The 16,032-nt window shown below is 41.3% G+C and overlaps 2 protein-coding genes across 5 annotated transcripts in view; one reads left to right on the top strand and one right to left on the bottom strand.

The window, feature by feature from the left end:
- The window catches only part of ATG4A (autophagy related 4A cysteine peptidase), a 68,530-nt gene extending 62,967 nt beyond the window's left edge, over window positions 1-5,563 (bottom strand). The window contains exons 1-3 of one of the 3 annotated variants that reach the window (XM_019949507.3): window positions 5,405-5,563; window positions 2,737-2,910; window positions 2,108-2,191 (exon numbers count right to left, since the gene is read on the bottom strand). In XM_019949507.3, coding sequence (XP_019805066.1) covers window positions 2,108-2,191; window positions 2,737-2,910; window positions 5,405-5,426 — 280 coding nt within the window. In that variant the 5' untranslated portion in view covers window positions 5,427-5,563. The remainder of the gene's footprint in view (window positions 1-2,107; window positions 2,192-2,736; window positions 2,911-5,404) is intronic. The other 2 variants (XM_019949508.3, XM_019949509.3) reach the window with 2 other exon arrangements.
- Window positions 3,008-10,479, top strand: PSMD10 (proteasome 26S subunit, non-ATPase 10). Of its 2 annotated transcripts, none has more exons than XM_004325853.4 (5): window positions 3,008-3,161; window positions 5,550-5,648; window positions 6,684-6,830; window positions 6,925-7,091; window positions 9,321-10,479. In XM_004325853.4, exons 1-5 carry the CDS (start codon window positions 3,048-3,050, stop codon window positions 9,472-9,474), a joined length of 681 nt encoding a protein of 226 aa, XP_004325901.1. In that variant the 5' UTR covers window positions 3,008-3,047; the 3' UTR covers window positions 9,475-10,479. The 2 variants fall into 2 exon arrangements, with proteins under 2 accessions (XP_004325901.1, XP_004325902.1); XM_004325854.3 differs by having other exon boundaries at window positions 6,925-7,012; window positions 9,321-9,463.
- Window positions 10,480-16,032: the final 5,553 nt, after the last annotated feature.

Below are 16,032 nucleotides of genomic sequence, written 5' to 3' on the forward strand. Positions count from 1 at the left end.
ATGGCCCAGCAATTCCCCTCCTAGATATGTGCTAAGAGAAATGAAAACACATGTCTGCACAGAAACGTGTACATGAATGTTTATGACGGCATTATTCATAATAACCAAAAGGCAGAAACCAACGAACTCATGAACAGATAAGTGAAATATGGTATAGCCAAACAATGGAATATTACTCAGCCATTAAAATGAATGAAGTATTGATATAAACTAAAATTTGGATAAATTTCAAAAACCTTATACTAAGTGAAAGAAGCCAGACACAAAAGATTACATACTGTATGATTCTATTTATATAAAATCCCCCAAAATGAAAATCCATAGAGACAAAAAATAAATTAGTGGTTGCCTAGGCCTGGGAGTGGAAATGGGGAGAGAGTGAAAACAGGCATGAGGTTTCTTTCTGGGGTAATGGAAATGTTTCAAATAAGAGTGTGGTGATGGTAACACAATTCTAAAATACTAATAACATTAAATTGTACAATTTTTAAAAGTGTACAACACCAAAAGCATGACCCATAAAAGAAAAAAAACCCAATAAATTAGATCTTGTCAAAACTTAAAACTTTTGCACTTCAAAAGACATCATTAAGAAAATGAAAAGACGAGCAACAGAGTGGGAGAAAATATCCACATATCATATCTACAGGGACTTGTATCCAGAATATATAAATAATTCTTACAACTCAATAATAAAAAGACAATAAAAATAATAACTCAATTTAAAAATGGAAAAGATGTATGAATGGTTAGTAAATAAATGAAAAGGCGCTCATCATCATTAGTCACTAAGGACGTACAAATTATAACTACAATAAGATATAATTTCACATCCATTCAGAATGGCTATATCAAAAAGACAATAACAAATGTTGGCAAGGACGTGGAGAAACAGAAACCCTCATACATTACTAGTGGCAATGCAAAACAGTGCTGCCGCTTTGGAAAATAGTTTTATAGTTTCTTATAAAGTTAAAGATAAATTTGCCATATCATGCAGTCATTCCACCCTTAGGTTCCTACCAAAGAGAAACCAAAACACCTGTCCACACAAAGACTCGCACGCTAATGTCCTTAGCAGCATTATTCATAATAGCCAAAAACTGGAAACAACCTACACATGTAGCGAGTAGACAGACAAAATGTTTTATAGCCACATAATGGAATACTATTTGGCAATAAATATTAATGAAGTACTGGTACATGCTACAATATGGATGAACCTCAAAAAATATTATGCTAAGTGAAAGAAGCCAGGCACAAAAGACCACTTCTTATTTGATTTAATTTAGATGAAATGCCCAGAATAGGCAAATTTATAGAGACAAAGTAGATCAGTGGTTACCTGGGGCTGGGAGTGGGAACGAGGATTAACTGTAAATAAATGAGCATGAGGGATCTTTGGGGGGAAATGAAAGTGTTCTGAAACTGATTATGATTATGGTTGCACCATTCAGTAAAGTTACTAAAAATATTTAACTATACTTAAAATGGGTGAATTTTATTATATGAAAACTATATCCCAATAAAGCTGTTAAAAATAGGAAAGGAAGAGTAGGGGAAACTGGGTGAGGGGTACACAGGAATTCTGCATTATCTTTGCAACTTTTCCATAAATCTAAAGCTATTCTGAAATTTAAAATGTATTTAAATAAAAAATAACAAGAATATGTTTGTGGATTCATACCTATCTGTGTGAAAAGACATTTACAAAGATGAAATGGGTAAAATCTCATTACAGATCAGTATTAACAGATGAACATTTGAAATGATTTTGATGATAGGGAACACTATTAGCCCCAAATAAACAAAATGTTATCCCCCCAAAAGAATTCCATTATTCTCATTAGTAGTCTCATATTACAAAAAAATGATCAATTATTATTACTATACCTTGAATTTCATCAATAAATATTTGTTGAAATTTGTTTTCTCCCTTGTCATATAAGTACCTACAAATTATCCTCGATTTTGCCTTTTGGCCCCCAAAGCCTAAAATATTTACTATGTGGCTCTTTACGGAAAGGTTGCCAAGCTCTGTTCTACACCATAACAGGGTAAATATAAGCATAGTCAGTTTCTTTCTTGAGTGTATTCTTATCGTTACCTGGTTTTGGTATGATGCCAGCCTGGATATGCCCTATAAAGGATAAGCCTTGCATCTCTTCTGCTATGGCACTATTTAGGAATCCTATAAATAGAAACACTATTAGCTTAATAGTTGTAGCAAAACTTCGATGTCACCGTTATTATCGTGATATTAAAGAGCCAACACCATGCCACAGTGTCAAGATGACCCTCATCAAGTTGTGATGTCACCACGCCATGGACTCCCCGAGATCTCTTAGATATCAAGTGGGTCCTATGGCATCACACCCTGCCTTTGGCATCACCCTGGCACATCACCTTACTACGGTGTCATATGCTATCACTGTTGTGGCAGAATTCTGCCCTAATGCCACTCCGTCGGAATGTAAGAATAATTAACCCCTAGTTCTTTCCATTCCTTTGGCGGCGGGGGAGGATGGCCACAGGCACTGGTTCGAGCTCAGGAGATAGTACTCAGCTGCTACCGTTTTCCCTTCCGCTTACCACTGCAGGTCAGGGCCCCCGTGGGACAGGACTTTCTGGCTCCCATAACTCTCTTGCCATGACCCCGCACCCACTTCGCGTCACCGACTCAATGCCCCAACAGCGACCACCCACCCCGGTTCTACACGAAGCCGCTCCCCGTACCTGACTCCATTCTCCAGCTGTCATCCTGGGCCAATTCCACCGGCCACTTGACTACGGCGGCCGCAAGGGACCCCGGGACTCGTAGTTCCGCGCTGCTAATGGCAGAGACGGAGACAGCGGCAAAGGCTCCTCCCCGCCCGGAACTGCGCTCAAACTGCAACTCCCAGAGGCGCCCTGCGATGGGAAAAGAAGCAAAGGAACGAGCGCGATTGGTCACTGGGGGAGCTCTAATGCCTGTTTTGATTGGCAGTCGGAGCTGGCGACGTGAGGCGGTCTTTGGTCAGGCTTCACCGAGATCCTGGGAAAGCGAAATGGAGGGGTGTGTGTCTAACCTAATGGTCTGCAACCTGGCCTACAGCGGGAAGCTGGAGGAGTTGAAGGAGAGGATCCTGGCCGATAAATCCCTGGCCACTAGGACTGACCAGGTAAAGCAACGCTTGGGGCCTCTCCGCTGGCGGCGGCGGCGGCAGCGGCGGAGGCCAACGTGGCTGCCCGGCCCAGCCCAACCCATGGGGAGGCCGGTTCCGAGAGGGCCAGATCCCCGCCCCCGCCGCCCCATCCTTACCCCAGGGTCACCTCAGGACTCGGGACCGGGCGGCCGGAGCTAGCCCCACAAACCACCAGTGTTGTTTTTTGGCCCAGTACTTAGTCGCTGTATTTTGGATATTTCTAGAACGTTTGCGCGTTTCTCAGAAATGCCCAATCTTTGAGACATCCGTGAGAAGGGAAGTTTTTGGTTTTTGGAAGTGGGTTTGTTTGCTTTTATTAGTGACTATTCAACGGAACACGTGTAACTGAACGCCTCAGCTGGGAGCTGAGGATACTGTCGAATAGAAGGATCAGACGTTAATAAAATAATCCCAAATCATATGTCCGATTATAAATTGTGGTAAATACTCGGGAGAGAAGTTGACGTGGGGCTTTCAGAACATATGGAAGAACCTGATTTAATCTCGCTTAGAAAAGCCGAATGTTGTCGTAACTGAAGAGGCTTTGCAAAGGAGGGAAGATTGGCTGTATCTTGAAGGATGAGTGGGATTTCCCTGGGGGATGAAGGGGCATTCTAGGCAAAGGCAGAACAAAAGTGAGTGGACCTTGGGAAGTGTTTCTTTCTGCCCTCCTGCTCAAAAGACCCTCATGCTTTCACCCTGAGTTTCTAGAAAGATTCACGTTGCCCTCAGTAAGCCATCATACATTTATAGATTGCCTCCTATTTGACAGGCACCGTGCTCAGCACTAGCAAGACAGTGTCACATAATTACAAATCTCCATTTTGTGTGTTTGGGAAGAGAATTAGAAGTTCAGAGACTTTTTTTTCTGGAACTTTTCTTTATTGCTCAACCTGAAAATGCCTTTGTCTAGTTTACCTTCATTTTGCTCTGGTGATATTTAATACTTTAGATTTAATTTAACAATATTAAGATTTAATAATACTTCTAACCATTCTTCATCAAGTCAATGGCATGAAAAAGGGAGAAACTATTCAAGATCAAAAGACTTAAGAAACATAACAAACATTTGCAACTTATGGAGCTTGTATGGATCCTGATTGAAACAAGCCAAGTGCAAAAAGGCATTTGGGGGACAGTTGGAGAAATCTGGGTATTTGATGTTATAAAGGAGTTAGTGTTAATTTTAATCAGTGTAATAGCTATGTAGTAAAGTATTTTTTAGATACTCAGATATTTAGGTATGAAAGGTCATAATATTTAAGATTTGTTTTTAAAAATCTCATCAAGGAGAAAAACAGATGAGGCAAGTATGGAAAAATAGTTATAAGATGTAGGTGATAGGCATATGGATTATATTACGTTCCCTGTATTTTTATATGAGTTTGAAATTTTTGTAATAAAGTTTAAAATACCATTTTCTTTTACATAGGGCTAAGAAATATAGCAGTCACTGCAAAAAAAATAGAGAGAGAGAGAGATTCCCTTTGAGAAACATGACTAACTCCTAGCTTATTATTTTCTTAAAGTAACGTTGCTCTCTAATTCTGTGTGTGGTATGTTTTTTTTTTGTTTGTTTTTGCGGTACACGGGCCTCTCACTGTTGTGGCCTCTCCCGTTGTGGAGCACAGGCTCCGGACGTGCAGGCTCAGCGGCCATGTCTCACGGGCCCAGCCGCTCCGCGGCATGTGGGATCTTCCCGGACCGGGGCACGAACCCGTGTCCCCTGCATCAGCAGGCGGACTCTCAACTACTGCACCACCAGGGAAGCCCTGGTATGTTTTTTAAATGGTTATAATCTCAACTAGTTTCATGAATATTTCTTTCCCACAAGATACATTTGTTCTTCCCAGAGCATCTAGAAAATTCAGAGCTGACGGGTTTGTGTCCCAACTTCACGATTTACTAGCTGTGCGACCTTAACAAGTTGCTCACCCTGAGGAGTCTGTAAAATGGGGATAATATCCACTGTATAGGATCATGGGGATTACAGGAGATGATGCACGTAAAACTCTTAGCACAGCGCCTGACATAAAAGTACGTACATAATGGAAATAGCCAAAGCTGTATTTCTGCCAAAGCACTGAAATCAGTTTTTTGCTCTATTGCTTTCATGGCTCTAGTCTGCCCAGAATTACCTACTTTCATCAATGTATTCTCCTCATGTTACTAAAACCTTGGTCTCTCTTATGTAAGTAATATGGTTTAAGGTTACCTACCTGAGGATCCAGTGCTCTCCATTTCTTGTTCCCAAACCGTAGGTTTGCTGGCTCCAATATTAATTTTTGTTTCTGCTTTCTTGCCTTAGTGCTTCTATTTTTCTTCAAGAATGTTGGTCTTATTGCTTCTCTGCTTCCCGTGTAGGACAGCAGAACTGCCTTGCATTGGGCATGCTCAGCCGGACATACAGAAATTGTTGAATTCTTGCTGCAACTTGGAGTGCCAGTGAATGATAAAGATGATGTGAGTACTAGGCAGAGTTGATAAATTCCCAGTTATCTTTAGACTCCAGACTGGTGTTTACTAAAGCCCGAGTATTAAGCTCACAAACAAATTTTAACCTTTATGACTAGGAAGTTACAGCATGGCCCCAGTGACCAAATACAGGACTGGTGGTTGCATTATTTCAGAATGTTCATTTTGCCACCCATAGCCTGTAATTTAAGGTAAACATGCAGATCAAGTCTTATTATGATGATCCCTAAGAGACTACAAATCCTTTTTATTATGTTGGAAATTGTTTTTGGTGAATATTGCCTGAATAATGAGGGCCTAGATATCTTTTTTTGTTATATAAAGATTTGGTGTAATGGTATTGGTTATATTAGGATAAGACTTGTGAAGAATAAGGATGGAAATGTTTTTGTAGGCAGATTCCTTTTCGAGGATGCTCAATGAAATAATATTGATAATGGCAAAAAAGTAAAAACAGTTTAATGGAGGAACAGTTGAATACAGCATATATATACACCTAATAAAATAATACGCAACCAGGGGATTCCCTGGGGGTCCACTGGTTGGGACTCCGCGCTTTTGCTGCTGAGGGCACACGTTCAATCCCTGGTCAGGGAACTAAGATCCCGCAAGCCGCCCGGCGTGGCCAAAAAAAAAAAATAATGATAATGATAATAATATGCAACCAATAAAGTGATGATTCCAAAGAATGACATAGAAAAATTTTCACAACGTAATGATAAGTGGACATTGTGGAAAATGCACCTCACAGAACTTGATATCCTATTGGGGTATCCTTGATCCCAATCTTAAAACACATTAGAATTAGACTTATGTATTATTTCCATGTTGTGGGATTATGGGTGCTTTTCTTTTCTTCTATATATCTGGTTTCTAAATATCCTGCAGTGCTTAATGAGGGAAAGAGAAAGAATATTATGTTTTTAAACCATTTACACACAGCTCTGTAAACCCTGCCTAAATGTTAGCATTAATCCCTGTGCCTTTTCTCCCTGGTTTTTGTTCTGCCCACCTCTTTTACAGGCAGGTTGGTCTCCTCTTCATATTGCTGCTTCCGCTGGCCGGGATGAGATTGTAAAAGCTCTTCTGGGAAAAGGTGCTCAAGTGAATGCTGTCAATCAAAATGGCTGTACTCCCCTACATTATGCAGCTTCCAAAAACAGGCATGAGGTAGGGTTCCATTCCTAGGCTACTTCTTTTGAGTTCTAAACCTGTACGCAAACACAAATAGATCCCTGCATTGTTTTCTTCTCCATCTTCCCAGATTGCTGTCATGTTACTGGAAGGCGGGGCTAATCCAGATGCTAAGGACCATTATGAGGCTACAGCAATGCACCGGGCAGCAGCCAAGGGTAACTTGAAGATGATTCATATTCTTCTGTACTACAAAGCTTCCACAAACATCCAAGACACTGAGGGTAACACTCCTCTGTAAGTGACAAGCAGCAGTCATTTGTATTCTACCTGACATCAGCCCTCTTGCACTAATTCTTACACATCATTTCTTTTTTTAGTCTGCTTATAAATGTAATACATGTTTATGGCAAAAAAAAATTTGAAAGTACACAAAAGTATAAAGATAAAAATTCAAAATGCCTATCATTTTGCCACCCAGAAATAACCACTGATAACATTTTAATGTATTTCCTCCTTGTCTTTTATATGCAAATGTACATACTTTACATATGCTTTTTTTATTGTAAAATTGGGACGATACTGTGTATATAGTTCTATATCTTGTTCTTTTCACCTCATAGTATATTGTGAGCATTTTCCAATGTGAATAAATATTTCTAAACCGTTTTTGAATGGCTATCCACAACGCCATTTTATGGATAAGGCATAATTTAATGATTCCTCTATTACTGTATATTTAAGCTTTTTTGAGTTTTCCATTATTATAAATAATGCTACATTGACCAACTTTATACAAAAATCATTGGCCATACTGCTGATTATTATCTTAGTATAGAAGTTAGAAGTAGAATTGCTGGGTCAACAGATACACATAGTTTAAGACAATTGCTGTATATTCCGAGATTGCTTCCAGAGGAGTTGTATCATTGTACCCTCCCAATAGCAGTGTGAGAGTGCCTATTACCCCCTCACCAACACCAAAAATATCCTTGTCTTATAGGAAAAATGGTATTTCAGAGTTGTAATTTACATTTTTTATTATCAATGAAGTTAAACATTTTTTAATGGCTATGACTAATTATATTCTTTCTCTAAATTATAACATTTTGTGTCCCTTTCTCTGTTTCCTTTTGGAGAATTAATTTATTTTTACTGACTTTTTTATGTACCCTTGACTTGACATAGTACAAATATTAACCTTCTGCCATGTTGAAAATATTTTTCCCAGTTTGTCTTTTCATTTTGTTTATGATTTTTTGAAATAACCGAAGATTTCAACTCTATACAGTCAAACCTATTAATCTTCCCTCATAACTAGAAAGTGCTTCCTCACCCTGAAATTAGTTAACTATTCACCTGTATTTTATTATGTATTTTTTTAAAACATTGCATTGGTTTGGTTTGGTTATTGTTTTTCATTTAACTCAAATCCATCTGGAATTGATTTATGCTTGACCTGAAGCTGTCCTCTACCTTGATATTTTTTCTACAGTACTTGGCCACTATTCTTCCTTATCGAATGGTGACTTTTTTGAACCAGAAATTCTGTGAGTCTTCTTTTTAGTCCAAAGTAGGATTCAATTTTTTTTAAGTATTGTTTTCTTAACTCTTAGTTTTACAATTTTTTTTCTGTAGTTCTGAGCGACTCTGTCTAGAAAAACATGCATATTCTATCCCTTTTCTCCAAATAAGAAAGGCAGGGTGGCCTGGAGGAAATTTAGGAGTCAGGCAGTATCGGGTCCTGAGCAGAGCCTACGATTAAGGAATAGCTACATGCTGTTTACCCAATCCAAACTCAGCCACTTAAACAACTATATTAAATACTTGTATTAAGTAACTCAGAGAAGTTACTTAACTTTCCTGAGTCTAATTTCCTTATCTGTAATGTGAGGATAATAATTCCTTCCTCACTAGATTGTTGTGAAGGTTAAATAAAATAACATGTTAGGGTCTAATACCCTACCTGGTAAACCGTTAAGTGCCTGACAAGGTTTCCCCCTCACTTACTGCTCAGCCATGTCATCATAGGCAAAGACTAACCTCTGTCACAATTTCAACTGTAAAATGGTGATAATAGTACCTTGCTAACTTACAAGGTGTCTGTAACAATCAGATAATATAAAATTTTTTAAACTGCTTTTCCAAAATTTAAACCACACAAATTGCTGTTAGCAGGTTGTGTATGGAGGTTTTTCTAAGTTCTAGCCTGGAATTATTGCATGTGTTTGGTGTAAACCACTAATCTTCATAAAATAAGGACGTTATTCCTTAGGCCGGCATTTACATCACTTCTGTTGTAGTAGGACCAGAATTGTGATTTGTGATCTGGTATTATAAGACTATTCCAATGAATTTTAACTTATAAACAGTCTTCCCCATGAAAATCGATTTTCCTTTCCAGATTAAGTAACTTTCCGATATTACACTACCTAATAATATGCAGTTTAGACTACCTGTCAGGAAATCCTAACCTTTACATAGAATTGCAAATGATTAATCCATCTTTGTGGTCCTTGATTTCAGACACTTAGCCTGTGATGAGGAGAGAGTGGAAGTAGCAAAACTGCTGGTGTCCCACGGAGCAAGTATTTACATTGAGAATAAAGAAGAAAAGACACCCCTGCAAGTGGCCAAAGGTGGTCTGGGTTTAATACTCAAGAGAATGGTGGAAAGTTAAGCAGCTTGGATTTACTCTTACTTTGTATGTTTTGTGGTTGTCCCCTACTGTCCTAGAAACTAATGTACTTGTGCACAAGATGTCATCTATGAATTATGAAGTTGTTTCATCTTCCAAGTATTATAAACATGTTGACTATTGTTCCTGCTGAGGTATTTTTTTCTTAGCTTACAACTTGCTTTCCAGGCATTGAATAACAATAATAATAATTGAGATTGTTCTATTGTTGTATATTATTCTGTATTGAATCTTGGCTAACTTTGAGTCAGTGATTCTGTGGCTGTTGTGAGTCTTCAGCACCCTGCCATGCACCCTTTATCCCCCTCTGAGGCAGAACAACCCCAATAGCACCAGGCCAATTGTTTTGCCAGATGTTTCTAGGTGGATTCTAGAATGTTCTTCCATACAGTTGAAACACATCGTAACTCGTTTTTCAAGCCCACTCAGAGGCCTATGCCAGATATTTCTGTTTTTTCCAACAGTATGGTTTAATTTGTTTTTGTTATAGGAGGAATACTTACATATTGTGAGGATGAAATTTTCAGTTCAGAGGGCAGGCACGCTATCCAAGTTTGGCATTCATAAACACTAAAATAATGAAAAATAATAGCCTGTGTACCAATGTATGTTTTTAATGATGAGCTATTTCCCTCCAAAATAAAGTGTATTGTTTTACACAGGCCTCTCACTGTTGTGGCCTCTCCCATTGCGGAGCACAGGCTCCGGACGCGCAGGCTCAGCGGCCGTGGCACACGGGCCCAGCTGCTTCGCAGCATGTGGAATCTTCCCGGACTGGGGCACGAACCCGTGTCCCCTGCATCGGCAGGCAGACTCAACCACTGCGCCACCAGGGAAGCCCAAGTTTATTGTTTTTATAAAGGAAGTTTTAAAGTACCTATATTAAGTCATCCTGTATTGAAAAGAATGTCAAGCTTGTTATGATGTGTAACAAAAATGTGTTTTTATTTGTATTTCAGAAACTAAAAAAATAAAATGTTGAGAGAATCTCCCAATTCTTTTTGCAAATCAGACACCCACTTAAGCCTTTAAATCCTTTATAAAGACAATTTCTTTATAAAGACAATTTCTGGGTAGCTCTGAAGTCAATAAAATCAGTGAAGTTTGACCTGCAGCTAAAATCTTTAAAAATAGTAATCTTCTGAATTGCTAATTAAATGTGGAGCAAAAGAAAATTAATAAGTGTAAACTTGATCTCAATTTAGGGAAACATTTTAAATGATTACTAGTCATAAAATCTAATGAACTGCAGGTGACTCTTCAAATTATTTTTTAATTTGAACTTTATGCTGCAAATATTGCTTGAAATAAGTAATCCAAGTGAGTCCACAAACTTCAATTAATTTGGGGTCGGAGACTTAATGACCAGTATCTAAAATGAGTTTTGTAAACGCAAACCGTGTTGTTGATATTCAGACCCTTTTACATAAGTATTTTGAGTGCTGAGCTTTACAATTATTAATCAGGGAAGCATATTCTTATGGAACTAAACTTTGTTTATTGAATGCCAGGGATAGAACTAATGACGGGAAATAATTTGTTTCTAATGCTTTTTAGCATGATCAAAGAGTAAAGTTATATCTAATAGGGCCTGTTAGGGCTGAAGGTATTCATAAGTACTGAGTTTTATTGTCTGAGGTAATAGGCTTTGTGAATGCAAAAGAAAATTCATCTTAGTTCTTTATAATACAGATGGAACCAGGCCTCAGGTAATTTGTAGGCTGTTGGCATTTTAAATGAAGTGGCTTAACATTTCAATCATTGATTTGTGTAAACTAAGGATATTGATGGCCTCGGATATTGATCAGATTGTTACCTGTTCCCTGTAGGAAACCCAATAGAGATGAAGCTGATTCAAGTTCAGCAGGTTTTACAGTTACTTTCAAGATGAACTCAGGAAAGATGACAATTTTAATTGTAGAGCTTAACTGAGAATATAAGATGGAAGAAACAGGTAAATAGAAGAGTGGAAAAAATTACATTCTCAACTATCTATTGGAGGGAATCCACAGTTTCAGTGAGGTTCTATGAGTGAGATTCAAGATAATTCTGCATTTTACTTTGTAATCTTTGACTTAACAGCTTAACTGTATGACCCCAGTGTTTTGATTTCCCAATTTAACTATACCAACTATACTGAGTTCATTACATGGCAGCGTCTTCTACTTTCTGTTGCCATATCCTTTTACACTATCAAACCCCCAAAACCTTCTGTTAGCAAGTTTGATATAGTGTGGGAGCTTTCCTTTGGGTGTATGACTCTAGCTTCACAGTTCTATTGACTGCCTAAAATTGAATGCAGAAATTTTTATGTTCATTTTTCTGGGAAGAGGGTTCAGTAACTTTCATCAGATTCTCAAAGGGATCTGTGACTTCCCAAAAGGTTAAGGATCCCTGGTTGAGAGAAAAAAGAATGCTGAATCAATTATCAGTAGACCTGGGTTCTACAAAAGTAGAGTACCACACTTTATAAATGTTTATATCCATTCTCCATTGCAGGCATTAAGACGATAGAAATCATCTCCATTTTACAGATGAGCAGACACTGAGAACTAGCACTACAGCCAACACTAAAATCTAGCTTTCCTGGATCCTGATCCATTTTCTTTCTGCCTCTACTCAAAAACAGTGGGCCAAATGGAAGGTACTGTGGTATTTTGATAATAACCCATTAGTTGTAACACCCCACCGACCAAACCCTGTGCTTTTTTTTAAATTCGTGGGTTTGGGGGATTTTTTTGTTTGTTTGTTTTCTGGTTTCCCAGAACCTTCATTATCATCTCCGAGTTTTTTGTTTTTAGACCAAAGCTTCAAAGACAAGTGGGATTGAGTCTTCATTGATTGGTTTGAACATTTTATGAGACCCTCTAACCTGTTTTACAGGTTAAAGGTTGTAAAACCACCTTTTATTACTAAAACTTGGGTTTGTTTCATTGAAATTAGTAGTTCGGTGCAGTTGAAGGAGCATTACACTGGGAATCAGAGAACTTGGGATCTAGTATTGACTTTGTAAAATCTTAGGCAGATCATTTTACCTCACTTCACTCAGGGATTCTCCTCTGGAGATTGGGTGGGGTTCTATAGGAATGACCCAGCTTTTTAAACTACACTTACCCCTTCCTGTCTCCCCCACCAAGAATATAATTCTGCATCATCTCCCACTTCCACCCCATCATTGTCAGGAGTGGGCCATTGTGTGCGTTACTACCCTCAGGTGCACTGAGATTGAAAAAGTTCAAGTACTATTGATCTCAAAGCTCCTTTCTAGTTCTTCTTACTGAAAGTTCATCAAACCTGAGTTACAGGCCAGTGTAAAAGCTGCAAATATTAACTTCTCAGCATACAATATTGCGGGGAAAGTTCACTTGGTACTCTAAAGGACATGGGAGATCTCAAATGCATAATTTCTTGGTTGTTGGTCAAGAATTACTATGTTTTACTCCTTTTTTTTTATCATAGATCACTATTATTTGGAGGCCCTCCACAGTGCCGTACAAATTCCAGCCTTCCCTTCTCTCAGCACACTACTGTTGATAATGACGTGCAAGAACTTGTCATAGTTAGAAAAGCTGTATATTACATGAAGACAAGAGCTAGCCCTGATTCTGCTCACCATTGTATCATCAGCCACAGTATCTGGTCCATAGTACCCATTCAGTAAGTGTCCAGTGGGTGACTGAATACACAGATGAATTTGGGGAGAATAAGGACCGACAGACAGCCCAAAAGCTGTTCCATTGACTTTAGCATATCCTAGTTGCTAAATGCTGAAACAAAGAGGTGACAGAAGTTCCTGGAAGTCTTTTTGGGTGGTGAGAAGTGAATGGTTAAGAAGCCAAGGCTGGTTTCGAATTTCGTTGGGACTACCTGTAAGGTCAGATCTTAACAAACGGCACCACGAAACAGAGGAAAGCTTCAAGTGAGCTCTTATTAGGGAGCGCTCCCGGGCGAGGTTCACTGGTCCGAGAGAAAGGGGGCCAGAGAAGTCGCGCCCGGGCGAGGGTTGGGCAAGATTTTATAGGGGAAGAAGGGAAAGGGGTGTGGTGAATCTGGGAGGGCACAGGGTATTCCTTATTTGGTGGTCTTTTCGGGTATCCTGGGGGACCGTTAGTCCCGCCCCTCGAAAGGCGGGAAGGCTGGGCTGGTTTCAAAGTCCCCAGGTCAGTTCCTGGAACTGGGTGGTCCGGAGAATTTCGTTCTGATGCAACCTGTGAATCTGATTGTGTTCCCCTGCCTCGGGCCAGTTGGCCTTACATCCCGACATCTTTGGTGTAATGGGGCGGCGTTCTGATCTCTGGCTACTTCATGCTGAATGGGGGCGTCGAAAGGGGAGTCGGGCGACCAGAGGTCCAAGGCTTAGGGGAGACCAGTGGGGGGGTTCTGTAGGAAGCAAGGTGTTAAGGACCGAGGAGCATTTGGTTTGTGGCCACCCGAGAGACTTCCTCCATGCGCCTGCGAAGGAACCTAAGAAAACAGGGAGCAAACATGAGCAAGATACAGATGAGAATTAAGGGGCCTAAGATTGGTGTTAGCCAGGTATAGAGGGTGGATCGCCACCAATCGGGAATTGGGGAGGCGAGGCGGACTGTTGGTGTTTGCGTTGGAGTTCTTCTCTTAAGCGATGGAGGGCTTTTACGTTGTCTTCGACGAGTCCTGTTTCATTGATGTAATAGCAGCATTCCTCCTGTAGGAAGAGGCAGGTACCTCCTTTGTCGGCCGTCAGGAGATCCAGGGCTCGTCGATTCTGGAGAGCGACTTGGGCTATGGAGGTGATTTGGCGCTGGAGAGAGGAGATGGAGCCGGCGGAGGCTTCAATGGCTAGCTGGAGTTTATGTTCTAAGTCGCGGGATGTTGAAACACTATGTGTTAGGGAGGTGTGGGAAGTAGAATTGAAGGGCTGGTCGAGCGGGACAGCAGCCGAGGGCGGCCGGCCAGGCGAGGCACATAGAAAGCAGTCAGAGATGTTACCTGTTCCTGTGTGGTTGAGTATCTGTACTGCTTGACGGACGAGGGTCAACCAAGAAAAAGGATCCTCTTTGTGTTTGGGGTGAGGTAGTTGGTGTCTTAGGGCTTGTTCTGTTCCCTGGATGGCAGTGGCTTGTTCGCTCAACTGTTGGATAACTTTGGGAATCAAACTGATATATGAGCGAAAGACCCTGATAGAGCCCACGGGGTAGGCATCAGTTGCCCATCGGTAGGTTTTTCCTTGTACCCCTTTTACCCATCTTGTGTCCCAGGGATCTTTGATGTTGATGAATAATTGACCCTTGCCATTTTTGGTGAGCAGGTGGGATTGTCGGAGCGAGCTCCTGGTATCTAGTTTTGCCACATGGATGTTACATGAGTGATAGGGGCACCCCCCATAGGTCTCATTCCACCATTGACAGTAGTCTCGGGTCTGATCGTAAGTGAAGCAGACAGCGGGGGTGGACCATCCCAAGGGAACACCTTCTATGTTAAGAGATGGGGATCTGGACTGTTACCAAGGCCTGGCACCCATCTGGTTGGCAGTCTCCCGTGCCCAGGACTCGGGTGTGGGTCCGACCTTTAGCTTGCCATGTCCCGTGGACATGGAAGCGCCATAGGGACATCTGGTGAGTCCTGGGTGGCAGGAGGAGCAGCAGGAGGAGAGACAGGGTGACGGACAAGCCGTAGTCTCGTGGGACCCAGCGGTAGGGCCGTCCAAGTCTCTGGAGTTGGGGCCATTTTAAGGCGGGAAACATGGTACCAGGAAGGGTGTCCCAAGAGTTTAGCTGCCGTGGGAGTGGTGAGGATCACCGTACGGGGGCCTGTCCACCGTGGCTTGAGAGATTGAGGGTGTAATTCTTTGAGGAGGACGCTATCGCCGGGTCGTAGAGGGAGAGAGGAAGTTTCAGAGACAGTCACTGTCGGTAGATGACGGTCAGCGTGTTCGCGGAGAAGATGGCGAAGCAGGGAGAGGTAGGGAAGGTAGGAGGCTAGGGGTGGACTCTGGGTTGGTAGGTTGTGAAGGAGGAAAGGGCGGCCGTAAAGTAGTTCAAATGGACTGAGGCCAGTAGGAGTCCGAGGTGAGGCTCGGATTCGGGTAAGGGCTAGAGGAAGCAGGTCGGGCCATGAGACACGGACCTCAAGGGACAGTTTGCTGAGGTGGTCTTTTAAGATCCCCTTGGCGCGTTCAACCTTACCGGATGATTGGGGGTGGTAGGGGATGTGGAGTTTCCAGGTGATCTGGAGAGCCTGTGATACCTGTTGAACCACCTGAGAGACAAAGGCGGGTCCGTTATCCGACTGAATGGAGACCGGCAGACCAAATTGGGGGATGATGTGTTGAAGCAGGATGGTGGCGACTGTGTCTGCCGTTTCTCGAATTGTTGGATAGGCCTCGATCCAACCTGAAAGGGTGTCAATGAGAGTGAGCAGATATCGGAAGCGTTTGCAGTGGGGCATATGGGTAAAGTCGATCTGCCAGTCTTCACCAGGCTGATGTCCACGCACCTGGTGTGCAGGAATTCGGGGCCGTAGGCCTCCTTGTGGGGAGACGGATGCGCAGGTTTGGCAGGC

The sequence above is a fragment of the Tursiops truncatus genome, chromosome X (assembly GCF_011762595.2).
Source record: "Tursiops truncatus isolate mTurTru1 chromosome X, mTurTru1.mat.Y, whole genome shotgun sequence".
In the NCBI taxonomy this organism is placed as follows: domain Eukaryota; kingdom Metazoa; phylum Chordata; class Mammalia; order Artiodactyla; family Delphinidae; genus Tursiops; species Tursiops truncatus.

Bases quoted from the DNA above. Each gene is read 5' to 3' on its own strand.
- PSMD10 (XM_004325853.4), top strand. From the start codon at position 3,048: ATGGAGGGGTGTGTGTCTAACCTAATGGTCTGCAACCTGGCCTACAGC. The intron at 5,649-6,683 runs GTGAGTACTAGG...CCTCTTTTACAG, and splicing joins CAGTGAATGATAAAGATGAT to GCAGGTTGGTCTCCTCTTCA. The intron at 7,092-9,320 runs GTAAGTGACAAG...CCTTGATTTCAG, and splicing joins ACTGAGGGTAACACTCCTCT to ACACTTAGCCTGTGATGAGG.